Source organism: Euleptes europaea, chromosome 6, assembly GCF_029931775.1.
Source record: "Euleptes europaea isolate rEulEur1 chromosome 6, rEulEur1.hap1, whole genome shotgun sequence".
In the NCBI taxonomy this organism is placed as follows: domain Eukaryota; kingdom Metazoa; phylum Chordata; class Lepidosauria; order Squamata; family Sphaerodactylidae; genus Euleptes; species Euleptes europaea.
In genome coordinates this window covers 57,799,999-57,816,882 of record NC_079317.1, presented here as the reverse complement: position 1 = coordinate 57,816,882, position 16,884 = coordinate 57,799,999, and the positions used below count along the sequence as shown (strand labels likewise).

The window sequence follows — 16,884 nt, the reverse complement described above, 5'->3', positions numbered from 1 at the left end:
AGGGAAAGCCAGGAGGTTTGTGATGTTTGGTGGTTATTTAAAACCACAGTGACAGAAGCTTAATATACAACTGAGTTAGGCAGGATATAAGCAAGCCATGAACAGGCCAGCATGGTTAATGAGTGGCATCAAGGAAGCCATAAAAGACAGAGGAAGGCTTACTGAGTAGAAGTCTAGCCGAAATGGGCAAAATGTGAGGGATTAAATATTTATTATATGTAGTATATGGTTTTAATTTCCTGCAATTTTGTTATTAGCCATTCTGAGCCTGACCTGGAGGAATGCAATGTTAGATATTAGGACTGGCAGTTAGGTTTTTTAATATATATATATATATATATATATATATATATATATATATATATATATATATATATATATATATATATATATATATATATATATATATATATATACATACATACAAAAAAAGCACTGATCCTAGATGTGTGTGGACCAACCCCCTCCCCCACCTCCCACTGAGAAATGGTGCTTATTAAATAAAAATTCTTGACTTTTGTCGAAAGATTGTGATACTCTGGCGCACAAGAAAACCCCCACATCTGCTTTACATTTCACTTGAGGTGAAGTTTGGGTGGTAACTCTACTGGCAGTATTTGGCATCAGTTTAAAAAGATATTTCCAGTCATTATTTCCTTATCGTGTTTTCTGGATATATTTGGGTGTCTGAGCAGTTTTTGGGAAACTGGGAAATGGGTCCCAAAAAATCCCAGCACTATTTGAGATTAACTAGGAATTTTGGGAGCCAGCATTTTAATGCTCCCAAGACCATTTTTCTTTAATTTTACACTGTGTTTGGCTTCTTGCCACAGCTTGGGATTGGCTTCCCAGGTTGGTTTGGCTTCGAGTCTGTCCTTTGAAATTGGCTTTGTTGGTCTTGCAACATTGTGTTCTTGCCTTAAGTTACTTTTCATTGGGTTTGTAGATTGCATTGGATTCTCTGGTTCAACATTGGCTTGGATTCTTGGGTTCTACATTGGCTTGGGTTTTGGAGTTTGACATTTGTTGGGCTTGCATTAACAAGTGTTCCTTGTTGAATTGGTTTGGCTTGAAGGATTCTCTGGTTTGACCTTTGTTTTGTTAGGTTTGCCACATTGTCCCATGCTTCTGCTGTGATTACCTGTTCTGCATTGGTTCTTAGGGCTTGTTGGTTCTGTTTTCATTGGGAGGCTTTTGGCCTATGGTTGCTTTCCTTGCTCCTGAGTGTTTGGTTACTGTTTGCCCTGGAGAACACTTGGCGTTTTCCCCCATAGAAAACAATGGAGGATAGCTAGGGACACATTGTTCATGGGCTCATAGAATTGGATCTCCTGGGGATTATCTAGTGGATAGGCACCAACAACTCTCCTGCAATTTTGGCGTTGTTAGCTTTAAAAAACAGCCCTTCCATCCCTCCCAAAAAAGATTCCCCATACGGAATAATGGAGCCAAATAATATTGGAATATTAAAAAAAAAAAACTCTGAATCTGAATACTAAACAGGTATTTGGAACCCAGATAAATGGGAATACCGGTATTTATTTGCCCACTTATATCCGGATCCCAAAAATACTGATTTTTTTCAAAGTGCATATCCCTAATGGTGGATACTAGTGGAAAAATAATGTCTGTTGTGGAAAGGCCACTGCTAGCCCACTCACCTAGACTGGACAAAGCTACAACATGTTACAAAGGAGCTCTCTGCTTCCTTCTTTAATTCAGGATCCAGTGCCACCTTGAGAATCCCCTGTATGAGCCCTTGGTAGAACTTTCTGTGTTCCCACAATCTTCACACACACTGAGATGAGATGTTTGTGAACTTTTGAAAAATAATTTGTGCAGTTTGGTTGCTGTAGAAGAAGGGAACATTTGTGGGAAAGTATTGGGTGAACATTTTTTCAACACACAGCAGATTTTTATGGATCCTTTTGTCTGGAATACAACATAATACATTATGACAATTTGAAGGCTTACAGAAAATCACTGGGAGAAGGGTGAATAAATAACTAGGAAATCCTCTGATACCCTATAGTTTGACATGGCTGAGTTTGAGGGCTGGGTAAGTATCTCTTTGCTTGCCAGCCTGAACCTGAACAATCTAATGCTGTAATATATTTATTTATTTCATTTATGCCTGCCTTTCTACCCAATTGTCCTATAGTATTGATGGCTCATTTCATCCCAAACCTACAGGGCCAAACCCTAATAAAGGTGGGAAGAATTTAATTTGGAGTGGATTTTAAAGCCAAATCAGATTTTACAATCTCATTCTGCTTGTTGTCCTCATGCATGTTCGAATATCCTTCATACTAAACCTATATCCATATATTTTTATCCATTCTTTCTCTATTATGTTTTTATCCTGCCCTTCCTCCAAGGAGCTCAGGGCAGCATACATCATTCTCCCCCTTCTGTATTTTATCTCACAATAACCCTGCAAGGTACATTGGCTGAGAATCAGTGTGTGGTCCAGGATCACCCAGCAACCTTCATGGCTGTGTAGGATTTGAACTTGGATCCTAGTCTGCCACTCTAACCACTCTACCATGTTTTTAATTTAAGTAAGTTCAGTAAAGTTAACTGTGTTAGTTCAGGATTTCATATATCACCTTATCTTCACTTTCTTGTGTGATTTCCTGCAAGATTCCCACTTGCCATAATTTATTATGTATTCCAGACTAGTGTTTAAATACTCTTCCCATGACCCTAATGAATCCCACTGCCTGAATGTTTTAGTCTAAAAAAGTGATCATGGATCTTAAAATGTATTGCACCTTAGAGTGGTTAGAAAGCAGGAATTAATGTTGGTTATGCTCTTAATTTATTATTATCCCTCAAATCTCTCCCTCTAAGATACTAAAATCTACAGAGGCTCTCAGAGGCCATTTCCTCTCCCCCTCCCCCCTCTGCAAGATATGCACCACTGCCATCAACAGCGGCTCTTCAATGGCAGTAAATTGAATTTACTGAGTATTGAGTGCTTGTCAGGCTGGTTTGTGGGAGGTCCTTTAAATATTTCTCTGCATACTTTTGGGGTGCCCTAAATATGGAGAAACCCTATCTTTATCTGTGAACCATCCTGTTTTGCTGTTCTACTAGGAGTCCCTGGACCATTGGTGTTGCTATTAGCAGGAGTTATACATGTATGTTTAATGTATTAGCTACCAAAGACAGAGGAATATTTTAAGTCAAATATCCCCTGGACAGCCAAGCCTGCCAACTGTAGCTTGGAGTCCCATTGGAATATAAATGAGAACCCACCAAGTACCCACATGATCAGGAAGACAATGCAAATTTAATCTTTTTAAAGATATTTTATTAACATTTTCAAAAGCAAAGGATAACAAACAAACATATACAAACACTTCCATTCATACATTTTGTGCTTACTTCAGGATATCAGTTTACATTAACATTGTTCTGTTGTTATGATATTTACTTAAACATTGCTGAACTTAACTGTGTTTATACTCAAGAAATTTATCTTTATTTACTACTTATTCAAGATATGTGACTATTATTTTCTATCTCTATTTTAAAAAAATCTAGTTTCCAGTTAGCATATTCAAAATAACATTCCCATTTCTTTAATGAGTCTTCAATCATTCTTTCTTTCAAGATGTTAGTTAATCTGGCCATCACCGTGTATTCTTCAATTTTTGTTGCCACTTTTCTAAATCCGGAACAGTCTCTTGTTTCCATGATGCTGCCAGTACTATCCTTGCTGCAGTCGTCAGATATCCAAAAGGTTCTCTATGATTATTTTCCAGATTCTCTGGTGCCATCCCCAGTAACATAATTTCTGGATTCATTGGAAATTTGATTTTCAAAATCTTTTGCATTTCTTGATGAATCTGTATCCAAAATTTCTTAACTTTTTTACAAGTCCACCACAGATGAAAGTAGGTTCCGTCTTTGTCTTTGCCTTTCCAGCAGCAGCAGCCATATGTTTTGTCTATCTTTTTAATATCCATTGGTGTGATGTACCATCTGAAAAGTTGTTTGTACCAGTTTTCTCACAAATTATTACTGGCAGTGAATTTAATTGACCTAGTCCATAGTCTTTCCCATTGCTGCATTATCTCCTTCTTAAAATTTTCCATCCATTTAATCATGCATACTTTAACTTGCTCTTGTTCTGTTTCAAGTTTGAGCAATAGTATGTAAATTTTTCCCAAGATATGTTCTGTCTCTTTACTGATTAGATTTTCAAATTCTGTATTCTTTTTTAGTTTAGTCTATTGATAACAGTCTTGTCGTATTTTCATGATCATTTGATTGTAAATTAGCCAGTCTACTTTTTTGCTCCGCGTCACTTCATCCCAAGATTTTATTTCCTCTTGTTCATTTAACATGTCCTGATATCTTATAAAAACTGTGCATTTTCTCTCTCCCTTACTTAAATATGTATCTGTAGGAGACATGATTAGAGATGGTAAGGGACTTAATCTGTTTTTGTTCCTGATCTAGGTCTTCATCAGTCCGTCTTTAATAATGTGTTTCTGTGTAAAGAACTCTGATTTTTTTGCTTTCCATAAATAATAGTGGAAACCATGATCCCATGTTCCCTTTACTATCTTCAGCATTTTTTGATTTGGGTCTCTCATCCAATCGGCAATCCAAGATAGTCCTGCCTCTTGATGATATAACTTAATGTTTGGTAATGCCAGCCCTCCTCTTTTCTTCTCATCTTGCATGACTTTAAAGTTGATCCTTCCACTCAGCTCAGGGTGCCATGTTCTGTTGGCACAAGGTATGCCCTGCTGATGGAGAAGGCTCTTTCATCAGTGGGTCATGTCTTGCGTGAATGACATGCGCCATCCTAAGCAGTGTAGGGAGGTTGGATACAACCCAAAATGCTCAAGCAATTTGTTAACTTTTGTTGTTTGTAATGAATTGTTGAGAATAACCTTATCCAGTAGTCCATCAGTCTAAAATTCTTGTAATGTGATATATGAAATACCTATGTTGCTATATTCCTAGCCAGTCTGGACAAGCATGCTACATACTAAAGAGATTCCCCAATGCACTACATTAATATTTCTTATTTACAAAAAAAAAAAAACTTCACTAGTATAATTTCTTGTCAGTCTTATTCTTGAACAATATGTTTTGTCTACTTAGAGCTATTTTACGAAGCGGAAGAGTTACATTTGAATTTTTAGCAGATATGTATTTTTTTTCTTACAAAACACATGATCATTAATCTGATTGCTTTTATTTTTGCAGCCCAGATGATTTACTTAATGCCTTGAATGAAGGAATCAGCCGTGCTGATGTCATCATCACATCAGGGGGGGTGTCCATGGGGGAAAAGGTATGTGCACAAAACTATGTTGGGTTGAAATGGGGAGGCGTGCAGCAAGGACAAGCCTGAGATGGGAATGAAAAGCGCTAATTCTACTGAGGGCGGATTGGGATCAGTTCTGAATTGGCTCACCAACACATTGATTTTTTTTTTCAGTTTTGTGTTGAATAAGGAGTCTTGTAGCACATTAAGTAGTAACAAATTCATTACAGCAGAAGTTTTCATGGCAAGAATCCACTTCATTAAACACAAGTCTAAGCAGTGAGTTGGTGTTGTTAGGTTCCTGGAAACACTGTGTCACTGAGGCTAAGATGTTGTGTTTTTCCAAGTGGGGCTGTCTCACCTGCTGCAAAGCTCTTCTCAATCCCCATCCCATTCCATTCGGTTGGAGATTGGCTTTCATATTTCAGAGCAGACAGGGAGAGGCTTTTCTCCCTCTCTCATAATACTACAAAGTGGGGTCATCTGCTGAAGCTGGAGGGTGAGAGTTTCAAAACAGATAAAAGGAAGTATTTCTTCACACAACGCATAGTTAAATTGTGGAATTCCCTGCCCCAGGATGTGGTGATGGCTGCCAACTTGAAAGGCTTTAAGAGGGGAGTGGACATGTTCATGGAGGAAAGGGGTATTCATGGCTACTAGTAAAAATGGGTACTAGTCATGATGCATACCTATTCTCTCCAGGGTCAGAGGAGCATGCCTATTATATTAGGTGTTTTGGAACACAGGCAGGATTATGCCGCTGCAGTCATCTTGTTTGTGGGCTTCCTAGAGGTACCTGGTTGGCCATTGTGTGAACAGACTGCTGGACTTAATTATTTGTATGAGTATTTCACAGGGGATAAAATGGGCCACTGTTTCAGCAGTCCTTTTGAAAGGTCTGTGCAGAAGTGTGTCTCTTAGATTTAATAGTGTGGCACAGTTATCACAAATAGTTTATGGATACTTTTACCTATCATTAAGTGATGTTGATAATTATATACCTTACTTTTAGTGTTCAAAACACATCATGTACATGATATCAGTAATCCTTACAATAGCCTCGTAAGGCAGGCCTATACTATTAACCTGTTATTGCACAAGGAGCTGAGAATGTGCTTTGCAAAAGGCCACTTAGTGAGTGCATGGCAGATGCGAGATTTGAATCACAGTTCATTCTCTTAGTCACTATGCTACACCAGCTCCAGTAGAGGTTGACTCGCATCAGACACTGTATATATAACCCTTAGGACTGGATAGGGCTTTATTGAAATTCTTGGGAATAGTGAACACTTTTTAAAGCTCTCTTTCTTTTTTAAAAACAGGACTATCTTAAGCAGGTGCTGGACATTGATCTTCATGCTCAGATTCACTTTGGCAGGGTTTTCATGAAACCAGGGTAAGAAATATTTACAGTCAATGTTTGTCTTAGATAAACTATAAAACAGTCTAGGGTCATTTTACATTACTCCCTACAGTTGCATATTGCTAAAAAATGGAATAAAGAGCATGCTATGGTGTAAATCTGCTGAGCTATTTCTTTGATTATAAATATTCTTTCTGATATTAAACTAAAATTGTTTACCAGTTAATTTAAATTCCTGACCATCCTTGAGTATCTAAAAGTGCCCCATTTTTGACAAACATTCCTATGAATCAGACCCCAGACATTAAAAGCAGAGATGCTTACAGAATCTACCACTGTCAAATTTATCCAGTTTTTGGGATTCTGTATTATTGTATTACTGTCCTGGAAGTATTCCAGGACTGAATTCATAATGCCACAATCTAGGGTTCTTCCAGAGTAATCTTTCCAGAATGTATGCATAAAAAGGAGTAAAATATGATCAGCCCCTTCAAAAGTAACCTTTTGAAAACCAAAAATATGTTTTAAATGTTTGTCAATAGAAAAGGGTTCATGTAGAAGGAATGCTTGTTTTTAGGTTTGAGAAGAGTGCAAGAACATTCCTAGCACAAGATAAAAAATTAGAAATCCTCTTAAAATTAGCACCTTATGAGCTTATTTCTGAAGGGAAGGACTGGAATTCTTTAGGAGCCAGCATCGCCCTGTGCTGGCGTAGGTGCCACTTTATTATGTGGCACCTATGCCAGTGCAAGGGCAAACATGGGTCCAAGAGCCACGGAGCTCCGCTGGCCCCCACCACCAGCTCAGCCACTGTGGAAGGAGAAGCCCGCACCATTGAGGGGGGTGGGTCCTGCGGGTGGAGCTGCCATTAGGCAGCTCCCTAACCCCTTTGGCCCCGGGAATGCCTTCTCTCTCTGCGGTGTTGCATTTTTGGTGGTGCAACCCCATTGAAGGCAATGGGGGATTTCCCCCCCCTTTTGCCTTTTTAATTCTTTAAAATACCTTTTCGGAGGCCAGGAGGCAGCGCAGCTGTGCCGCTCCCAGCCGCCAGGGATATACCCCCCCTTCAGGATTGGGGTGCTCATTACAAAAAAATATTATAATATGGTCTATCAAGAACTTGGTGCAGTTCTTGATAGCAGTTTCTTACTAAATTCAAATACTGGTTCGTGAGGCCTAGCTAAAAATCATGGAATCTTCTCTCTCTCTGAGAACTTAGGTCAAGCTGTTTGTGGCTTCAGAGAGTTAGATAAGGGAGATGGGAGGCAACCCAGGTGCCGGTGGGATCATTAGGCCTGGCTGTTTCAAGGCCACACAAGGCCACAAGAATCTAGGAGGATACATTCCATCTCCTTAGTGCCCAAGCTCATGGGTGGGAAAAGGTGTTTGCTTAACTGGACCCGATGCATCTGCAAGAGTATCTGGTTTAACTGGCAAACTCATCTGATTGGTTGAGTCACCTGGTTAGCAGTAAACCTGATTGGTAAAGTTACATCGTTTGCTATACATTTGATTGGTGAACTAGAATCAAGCCACGCGGGTCATTCAGTATAAAGGAAAGATCTTTCATTCTAGTTTCACCCTTTGTCTGGATTACATCTAACTTTAGTGCACTTCTTGATTCTGGATGGGCCATGTTGACCAGACCTCTTGTCTTAGATTTTGGACTTTGAGACCCCATAGGACTCAATCTTGCTGGGTAACATCTGGATCTTGAACCACTGCTTGTAAATGTGCTTAGCTTAGATATATCACTTTATTATTTTATCCTCACTATTCACTGCTCTTTTATGGTGTGTTCCTGCACTTTACATATCATTTGTGGTGTTCTTAGGTTTGGGGGCTTCAATCTGAATCCAGTACTTTAGCCCTTATTGGCTACAGCTACCCCAGTAATTGTTTTCTAGAACTCACCTTGAAAGCATCCTACCTTACAGGGTTGACTTTCTTGTTCTCAGACCTGGGAGGCTTGGTCCCTGGCTGACCGGATAGTAAGACACCAGTAAGAGGACTGGTGGCAGTGATACCCTGAGGTGTGTGAAGACTCAAAATATAGCCTTTTCATTTTGTCTTGCCCAGCCTGCTCCTTAAACAGGACTTTAGCTTCAAGGTCCTTTGACATGGTCTTCTTCTCAAAAATCTCCTTTGTTAGCTTCACTCAGCAACCAGACCAATAACTCAAATCAAAGTAGAACTTCCGAACTGAGGAAATCTGCTCATCCTTAATTAAAAGATGTAAATGTTTGAAAGGGTTAAAATGCTTAGAACAGAGGTTCCCAAACTTTTTGAGTCATGGAGCACTTTTCAGGAGAGAAATTTGTCATGGAGCACTAATTGTCACCTAGCACCTATATACTAAACCAAATATCAGTAGTATTTTTCTTTCCAATCTCTTCATTGAGCACTAGGAGATGTTTCACTGAGCACAGTTTGGGAACCTCTGACTTAGAAGGTTCTTAACCATTGGAATATTACGTTCCAAATGGCTGACATATAAATAAAAATCCTAGGGAGTAGGTCTCATTGTTTCAATGTGGTGTACTTCTGAGTAGACGTTCTTGGAATCATGTATTAGAAACCAAATGTTTTGGATTATTCGGCAAACAAGTGCCTTTGGAGGCTATTATGGTCAGGCTCCAATCATATAGCAATATAATGTTAGACTTGACAGTAATTCCAAGGGTACAGAAGTTAGCAAAAAATAGAATATATAGCAAATGTAAATAGCTATATATTTCAATAGAACTCCAAAGCTTAATTAAAGATTGTTCCATAGTTTTAACAATTTTTTTTTCTTCCTAGCTTGCCAACAACTTTTGCAACTATGGATACTGATGGAATAAGAAAAATAATCTTTGCACTCCCAGGTAATTCTTGCTAAAATGAGAAATACAACTGTCATTGAGAGATGCACAAAAAAGTATAAAACAACCTGGAAATCCCACAGAACTTGAGTATGAAAATGTAAAGCTCCTTGTTAATTTAACTTTGGATGCTGTGTACTGTTATATCTTCCTAGTGGTCTAGTGACATAGATAAAGAATGTCTTCTGTGCCTTACACAGTGGGGTAATCTCGAAAGCTGCTATAGCAGCGTAACAATTTTCTTTATCATTCCATAAATAAATCAGAATTGTTCATCTGTACACTGCTATTGTTTCTTGATCTCCAGGGAATCCTGTGTCAGCTGTTGTTACCTGCAATCTCTTTGTTGTCCCAGCACTGAGGAAAATGCAGGGAATCCTGGACCCTCGGCCCACTATTATAAAAGCCAGGGTAAGTGTTTTTAAATGTAGGATGGGCCTCTGAGCTGCTCCATCTAATCATGGGTTTTGAAGTATTAGAGAAATCTCCTGTAAGCCACAGAAATATCTTTGGCCTAAAATCCCAGTTTTTTACCATATCATCCATGAAATAAGCAGCAGTCTGGCAAGGGTTGTATTGCCTGATGTTGATTGTGCCTGCCTTTTCTCCTCCTTCAGCCCCAGTATGGATGGAGGTTGCTTTATGTAATTACATGTGGTTGGACTCCTTCCACTGTTTTGTGCTTTCAATCAAAATCAGGGCCTCATGCAGCTGCTATTGGCCTTTAAAAATGCTGGAAAGATCTGGATCTCCCAGCATATTATCTAGTTAAGCCATACAAGTGGGATAGAAAAGAGAGACTGTGGATATTCTGTGAGAAGAGTATACATTTTTATTAGGTGTGATCATGTTTACTTCTGTAGCTTTTTAGTACTCAAAGCAGTATGCCTTTCCTGTAAACCTGAGCTGATTCCAGCATGACATTTTGCAGTGTTGGCTAGGTTTTGAGATGTTTTAGTAGATATTTAAGGTCATTACTGTCCAGAGTCCTTTTAATCTTTGTTGTGGAATAGCCTGAGGAGGTCAGGAAGGCCCCTATGCTTCTATCATTCTGCAAACTGCATAAAACAAAAATGTGCAGGAGGGCATTTTTATAAAGATAACAGGACCACATTATAATGGAGTGATTAAGAAATGTGCTTCAATAAAGGGAACGGGTCTATGCTACTGTGTCTAGTACATATTATCTGTTTGCTGTATGTATTATCTTGCTCTTACTGCATTGTTTGTAATAATTTTCTGTATTGTATAATGTGTTGTGTCAATAGTCTGTTCTTTGTTTTAGGTTTCTATATTAGATGTTTCATCTTATTGATTCATTGATTTTACACTGTGTAATCTGTCTACCTTGAGTCTTGATGAGAAATAAATAAATAGTATGAAGGAAATTACATTATATTTTATTTCTGTGTATGTTCTTCAGTTATCATGTGATGTGAAATTGGACCCTCGTCCAGAATACCATCGGTGCATACTGACTTGGCATCACCAAGAACCACTGCCTTGGGCACAAAGTACAGGTTAGCTACAGATCTCTCTCTCTCCCTCTCTGTGGAACATAACAAGAAAGAGGAAACACAAGTGACTTCCACGTCATCATAATTAGCATGAAACGTTTGAAACAGAAAGTGAGATGTATACGTGTCCTTCCCCTACCTCCTTTCCGTTATGGAGTTTGTTCATTTCAGTAACTTTGGATAAAGCAAAACATAAGTCATTTGTGCTTCCTCTTTCTCTGGTTCTTCATTTAAAAACATTAGAAAACCCACTTACTTTGGACTATAGAAAAAAATATTCATTTAAGTGACAGGGTTTTTTCCCTTAGATTTTTATATGACAGCTTAGGCTGTGCTGTTTTTCCAATTCAGAATCCCTTTTTGCAACTGCTATTTAGTGGGAATCAGGCAGAAGTAAGTTGACAATGGGCATTCAATTGACTTGACAATCATCTTGCTTCAATCAAGCATGGTTTTGTGTAGCACATTTTAAATGTGATTGATTAAATCTGTGACTACTTTGTGACAAGTGTTATTTACAGAGAATGACACTTAATAGAATCTGTGTATGAAGCAAAACCCATTCAATGAATATTCCAAAAGAAAAAAAATCTTGTCACTATAGCTGATGTGTACAGCTTCCTGTCATCTCCATTTGAGATGCTTGAGTAAAAAGAGAAAAGGACCCAAGTCCTTAGGACAAAGCCACCTTTCATTAATCGCAACAGGTCCCAAGCAAAGAAAATAAAAATCTTAATTCATCCTTCACATATTTAGCCAATACTGTTTAGAAATCAGACAGGTTGTTTACTTCTATGACTTATCTGTAATGGCTATTTCAGTATTTTACACTTGTAATAATTTAAAACCTTAGACATCTAGCTTTTTAGTAGTCAAAGCAGTATGTCATTCCTGCAAATGTGAATACCAGTGTAACATTTGCATTTGCCAACTAGTTTTTGGAATGTTTTCGTGGATCTTTAGGCTGATTACTTTTTGGAATCCCTTTAGTATGAAGGAAATGCTATTCAGATCTCCACCGTAAATTTACTAAGGAGACCCTCGTGCTCTAAATGCTCAAATAAACATTCCATCCTTTTACACTTAATGAGCTTTAGGAGCATGTTTCCACTTTCCATGTGTGTGTTTTTTAAAATAAAGAACCCTAGTTGCTTCAGCCTGCTCTTGCAAGACAGGCTGTCCATTTTCTATCTCATTGCCTTCACTGCACATGTTGCAGTAAGGAGTGAGGCCATGCAGGTTTGCCACAGACAGGACATCCCTTCCAGGGGTATCTCCCTCCCCCCCACACACCTCCTTCCTCCTATCCCTTTCAGGCCTGGAGCAGGCAAGGGCCTTAACCGACTGCTGCTGCCACTCTGGTTCTAGGGCTTTACTAGAGAGGGCCCAGAGCACCCTCCCTGCCCCCCAGGCAACCCCCTTTTTAATCAGGGTATGTCTGATATATGGCTGAATTTGAAGCATGAAGTAGGTAGGGGCGGGGGGAAGGTTTTTTAAACAAATGCTATAACAAGTAATAGGAGAAGGGTTATAAAAAGGGCAAGACTCACAAAGAAAGAAGCTGGCCAGAAATCAACAAACCTCTCTGATGGAACTACCTTACTTAGTCCTTACTGTATTTCAATAGCTGTTCCAAGAAGGACAGACTCACCCCACTATGGGGCAAGGGATCAACTCCCTCCAAGAGCAGCATCACTGTTGCTTAGCTTCAAGGAGTGAACCCTTCCCATCTCTGTGCAGGCAAGGACTTCCACTATGATGGGAGGCCTCCTGCTGGCAGCCTCGTTTGCCCACTGCTGCTCTGAGCGGGGGCAGGATGATTTTTTTAAAGGAAAAAAACAGAAACATTGGCTACATCATGACTTCACGTTTGGAGAAAACTTAGAAGTGACATATGGTAGCTCTAGGAATCGCAAGAAACTCTGTTTTACCACAGTTTCCAGTGATTCCTAGAGCTACACTACATCACTCTGGAAGTACATCTCTTTCCCCCCCCCCCTTTCCCATTCCCTGCCCTCAGCCCTCTCCCTGGTTGCCAGGCTTGGCCTGGCAACCCTAGTGCAGGACTTTATATGGTTTCTCTCCAGGCTCTACCTCCTCACCAGTGGTTGGCTTCTGCTTTTCCCTCCATTTTTCCCCAGCCCAATCGTAAGGCTTGGAGGGTGCTTGGGAACTGTAGGCCTATTGGAAAATTTACACAAATTACTTAGGCCTCTGTGGAAGAGAGGATTCCTTGAGTCCTACATTCTTCAGCCTGAGGCCCAGGATCATGAAAGCACGTCAGTTTGAACTCATTCTTCTTGACTATAAATTATTGCACTTGAGAGAACTGCCTTGACATTAATGATACACAATATTTTATTCTTTGGGACAACAGCAAAGACGAAATCCAGGAAAGTCCATAGAAACTATCTACCGTTTCCTATTCTTCAAATATGCATGACCTGCATGTGCATTATATTCCAGGGGGAATTAAAGTCTGGAATACAAAAAAATAATTATTATTATCAGATAATGACAAAATCTAAATACATTAGGCTGGGACCCCATTCTTTAGCTTACTGGATAATATTGCCACCAGTACCTACAACAATGGGCCATAGATCTGACAATTGCTATGTCCATTTTAGGAGCGGAGATGCTCCTTCCTTTTTCAGTGACATACTGTGTTTTGTTTGGACTTGTATATAATATATTTTGGCAAATGGTGATCCTTACTTACACTATAGAGCTATTCTTCATGGTGAGTGTATGTAGTAGGTGTGTAACTATTGTACAGTGCCTGTGCTACTTGTAAAGAGAGAATCCCTCTTCCACCACCACACCTTGCCTAGGTAATTATAATGAGTTTTTAAATATGCTTTATTCTTTGAAGGATGCTTTCCTTCTCTTTCACAAACACATTCAAGAAGGCCTTAAAAAAGAAAAAAAAATGCCCCAAATACTGCAAGTCACCCCCTCCCTATTCAACAGTCTTCTTTGAAATATGTTCACTGTCCCCATCCATTGTTTGAGTAAACATTTCCTTTAGGGAACAAAAGAAGGGAGTAGAAGAAAAACTAACCCCTTTATAGGAGGCTCATTTGAACATCTGAAGAATTGTCATGCAGGATTGAAACTAGCAGGTGGGTAGCATTACAAGGGCTCTTGTTCCCTTTCTTCCTTATAAAAAGTAATGCCCCTAATTGAAAATGGAATGGAAACATTAGAGCACAACGTGTCTGCACTGCGCAAAGTGAAAAAAGCTACAAGCTCTAATAACCAGTATGGGGAAAACAGCATAAGCAACAGTTTGGACTCAAGGTTTACTCAAAAACAACATTTCATATTGATTCCAGAAATAAACCAAAAGACTATCCAGGTTTTTTGAGGGTATCCTAGGAGGCTTACTTAATAGAACTATCCGGAGGAGTTTATTAAAACATTGTGAAAAGACCTTGGACCACATCTGCCGTATTTTTCGCTCCATTAGACGCACCTGACCATAAGACGCCCCCCCCCCCAGCTGGCCGTCGGGGCGGGGAAAGCCGGTTTGCGCTGGAACGACGCAAGCTGGCTCTGGGCGCCCTGCCCGCCTCCCAGCTGGGAGGCGGGCGGGGCACACAGAGCCTGCTCGTGTCGTTCCAGTGCGCCCAGCTGGCTCTGGGCGCCCCCCCCCCCCGCCTCCCAGCTGGGAGGCGGGCGGGGCGCGCTGGAACAACGCAAGCCGGCTCTGTGAGCCCCAACAGCCGGCTGGGAGGCGGGCGGGGCGCCCAGAGCCGGCTGGGCGCGCTGGAACAGCGGGAGCCGGCTTTCCCCGCCCGCCTCCCAGCACGCCCAGCCGGCTCTGTGTGCACATTCACTCCATAAGACGCACAGACATTTCCCCTCACTTTTGAGGAGGAAAAAAGTGCGTCTTATGGAGCAAAAAATATGGTATTTTTCAGCTTCTGAGACTGCCATATGTATGATATGGATTAATTACTAAGGTTACTCCTATGTAAAATAAATATGGATGGATAACTGCATTTGTGGGTTTTTAATTGTGCTCCACCCAAATTGAAATTCAGTACAGAGAAATTTACTTCTTGGACTGCTGCATTTTATTTCCAAACAATTTTCAAACAAATTGAAATTCAGTACAGAGAAATTTACTTCCTGGACTGCTGCATTTTATTTTCAAACAACTTGAAGCCACCTTGAAACACAAGTGAAGGTGAAGTATAAATGTTTAAATTAAATAAATAAATTTGTCCCTGCTTTTCTGAACCTAGGATTCATTTTTGGAAATTGCTCTGTACACTGCACCAGTGTGAGGCATTTGCCCAGCTAACCAGACTGTTTTGTATCCCTGTAGGGAATCAGATGAGCAGTCGTCTGATGAGTATGCGCAGTGCCAATGGACTGTTGATGCTACCTCCAAAGACAGAGCAGTATGTGGAACTTCATAAGGGAGAGGTGGTTGACGTCATGGTCATTGGAAGGCTATGATGTCATCAGCAAGAGAAGTTTTGATGCATGTCCACATATCATTGACTGTATCCTGTAATATGCAACGGCACAGCTAGTTTTTCTGATTTGGATAAAAGTTGATCAGTATAGTCAACACCTTGAACTATATTTCAAATGGATTTAAATAAATACCTTTTAAAAAAAACTTTAAAAACAAATCTTAAAGAAATCTATTCTGATTATATCAAAGCAACTTTTTCCTTTCTCGCAATTGCTTTGTGTGTTCAATGCTAGTTCTGATAGCGGTAGCTTTTAGTAGACAGCGGTAGGTGCCTGCAGAACTTGTGTTTTTTCTCATCTTTAAGATACAACTACTTATGCTCTTAAAACAAGGCTGTCTGCTTATTTATACTAGCGTAGACAACACTTGGATTTCCCTTATTAGTATGCTTCATAACTGCTTCACAGAGAGCTTCTGCTTGTTCTTTATCTTGTATCTCGTGTTGATGTGCACAGTGCCAAAAGCAGAGTGGCTGCATTGGGAACCCGATCAAGCCCCGAGGTTTTCCCCCCTTGCTGCGCGTTCAGGGATTTCTGTCATCCCAGCAGCCACCCAGCTCAGTACTCTTGGGCAGTAACTGGATACCTTTTGTTTAAACAAACAACAAAAATTGCTTCCTTAAGTGCTGACAGCCTTTTTAACCAATACATTTAAAAATGTACAGAATTAAAATCTAAAAAAAAATCAAAGACTGATCTTGTACAGATATTAGTGTTACCAGCATTCGTGTGCAAATTAAATGAGCAAAGAGATAAAACTAATGTTAAACAACTCTGTACCATAACATTTTCTGTAATGATACTGAAACTTAAATGAATAAAAAAAATCCTTGATCATTATTTAAAAAATGAGTGATTAGCCTTGTTATTTGATAAGGTGAAGGAATATTGCTTTCTACTTGGGGGGAATTTTTTGATTCAAGAATTAAATGAGCAGAATTATATTGGAGCAAAAAGAGTACTAATGAAGGGATTTTAGTGTCTTCTGAACAACTATAGTGTGGCCCTTCTCCATAATTTTAGACAAGAGTTCCTAGATACATTTCTAGTCAATGTGTGGCCCTGACAAATATTAATAAGTCGATCAAAGAGCTGGGCATTGACTCCCACAGGGCTTTTCTTCCCTTCCCTTCTTACTGCAGTCCTTTGCGCTACCCAGAAGAGTGATCGCTGGAGGTTGTAGAACCCTTCAGAGCAGGATTTGACATGGCACAAGGGAATGCGGCCAAAAGGAGAAGACAACAGCCCTTTTGTGGTATACAAATAAACACTTTCTGGTTGTGCACCAGGATTCTTTGGAGCCCAGCCAAAATGTCCAGATGAGCTACATTTATTTTCACCTATAAAGAGCCTTTCAAA

The 16,884-nt window shown here is 39.8% G+C and overlaps 1 protein-coding gene across 16 annotated transcripts in view; it reads left to right on the top strand.

Moving 5' to 3' along the window:
* GPHN (gephyrin) overlaps positions 1-16,368 on the top strand; it is a 321,466-nt gene extending 305,098 nt beyond the window's left edge. For all 16 annotated transcript variants that reach the window (XM_056850804.1, XM_056850798.1, XM_056850801.1 and 13 more), the window contains 6 exons: positions 5,230-5,317; positions 6,613-6,686; positions 9,456-9,520; positions 9,825-9,928; positions 10,941-11,037; positions 15,371-16,368. In XM_056850804.1, the coding sequence (XP_056706782.1) occupies positions 5,230-5,317; positions 6,613-6,686; positions 9,456-9,520; positions 9,825-9,928; positions 10,941-11,037; positions 15,371-15,504 (562 nt within the window). In that variant the 3' untranslated portion in view covers positions 15,505-16,368. The remainder of the gene's footprint in view (positions 1-5,229; positions 5,318-6,612; positions 6,687-9,455; positions 9,521-9,824; positions 9,929-10,940; positions 11,038-15,370) is intronic.
* Positions 16,369-16,884: the final 516 nt, after the last annotated feature.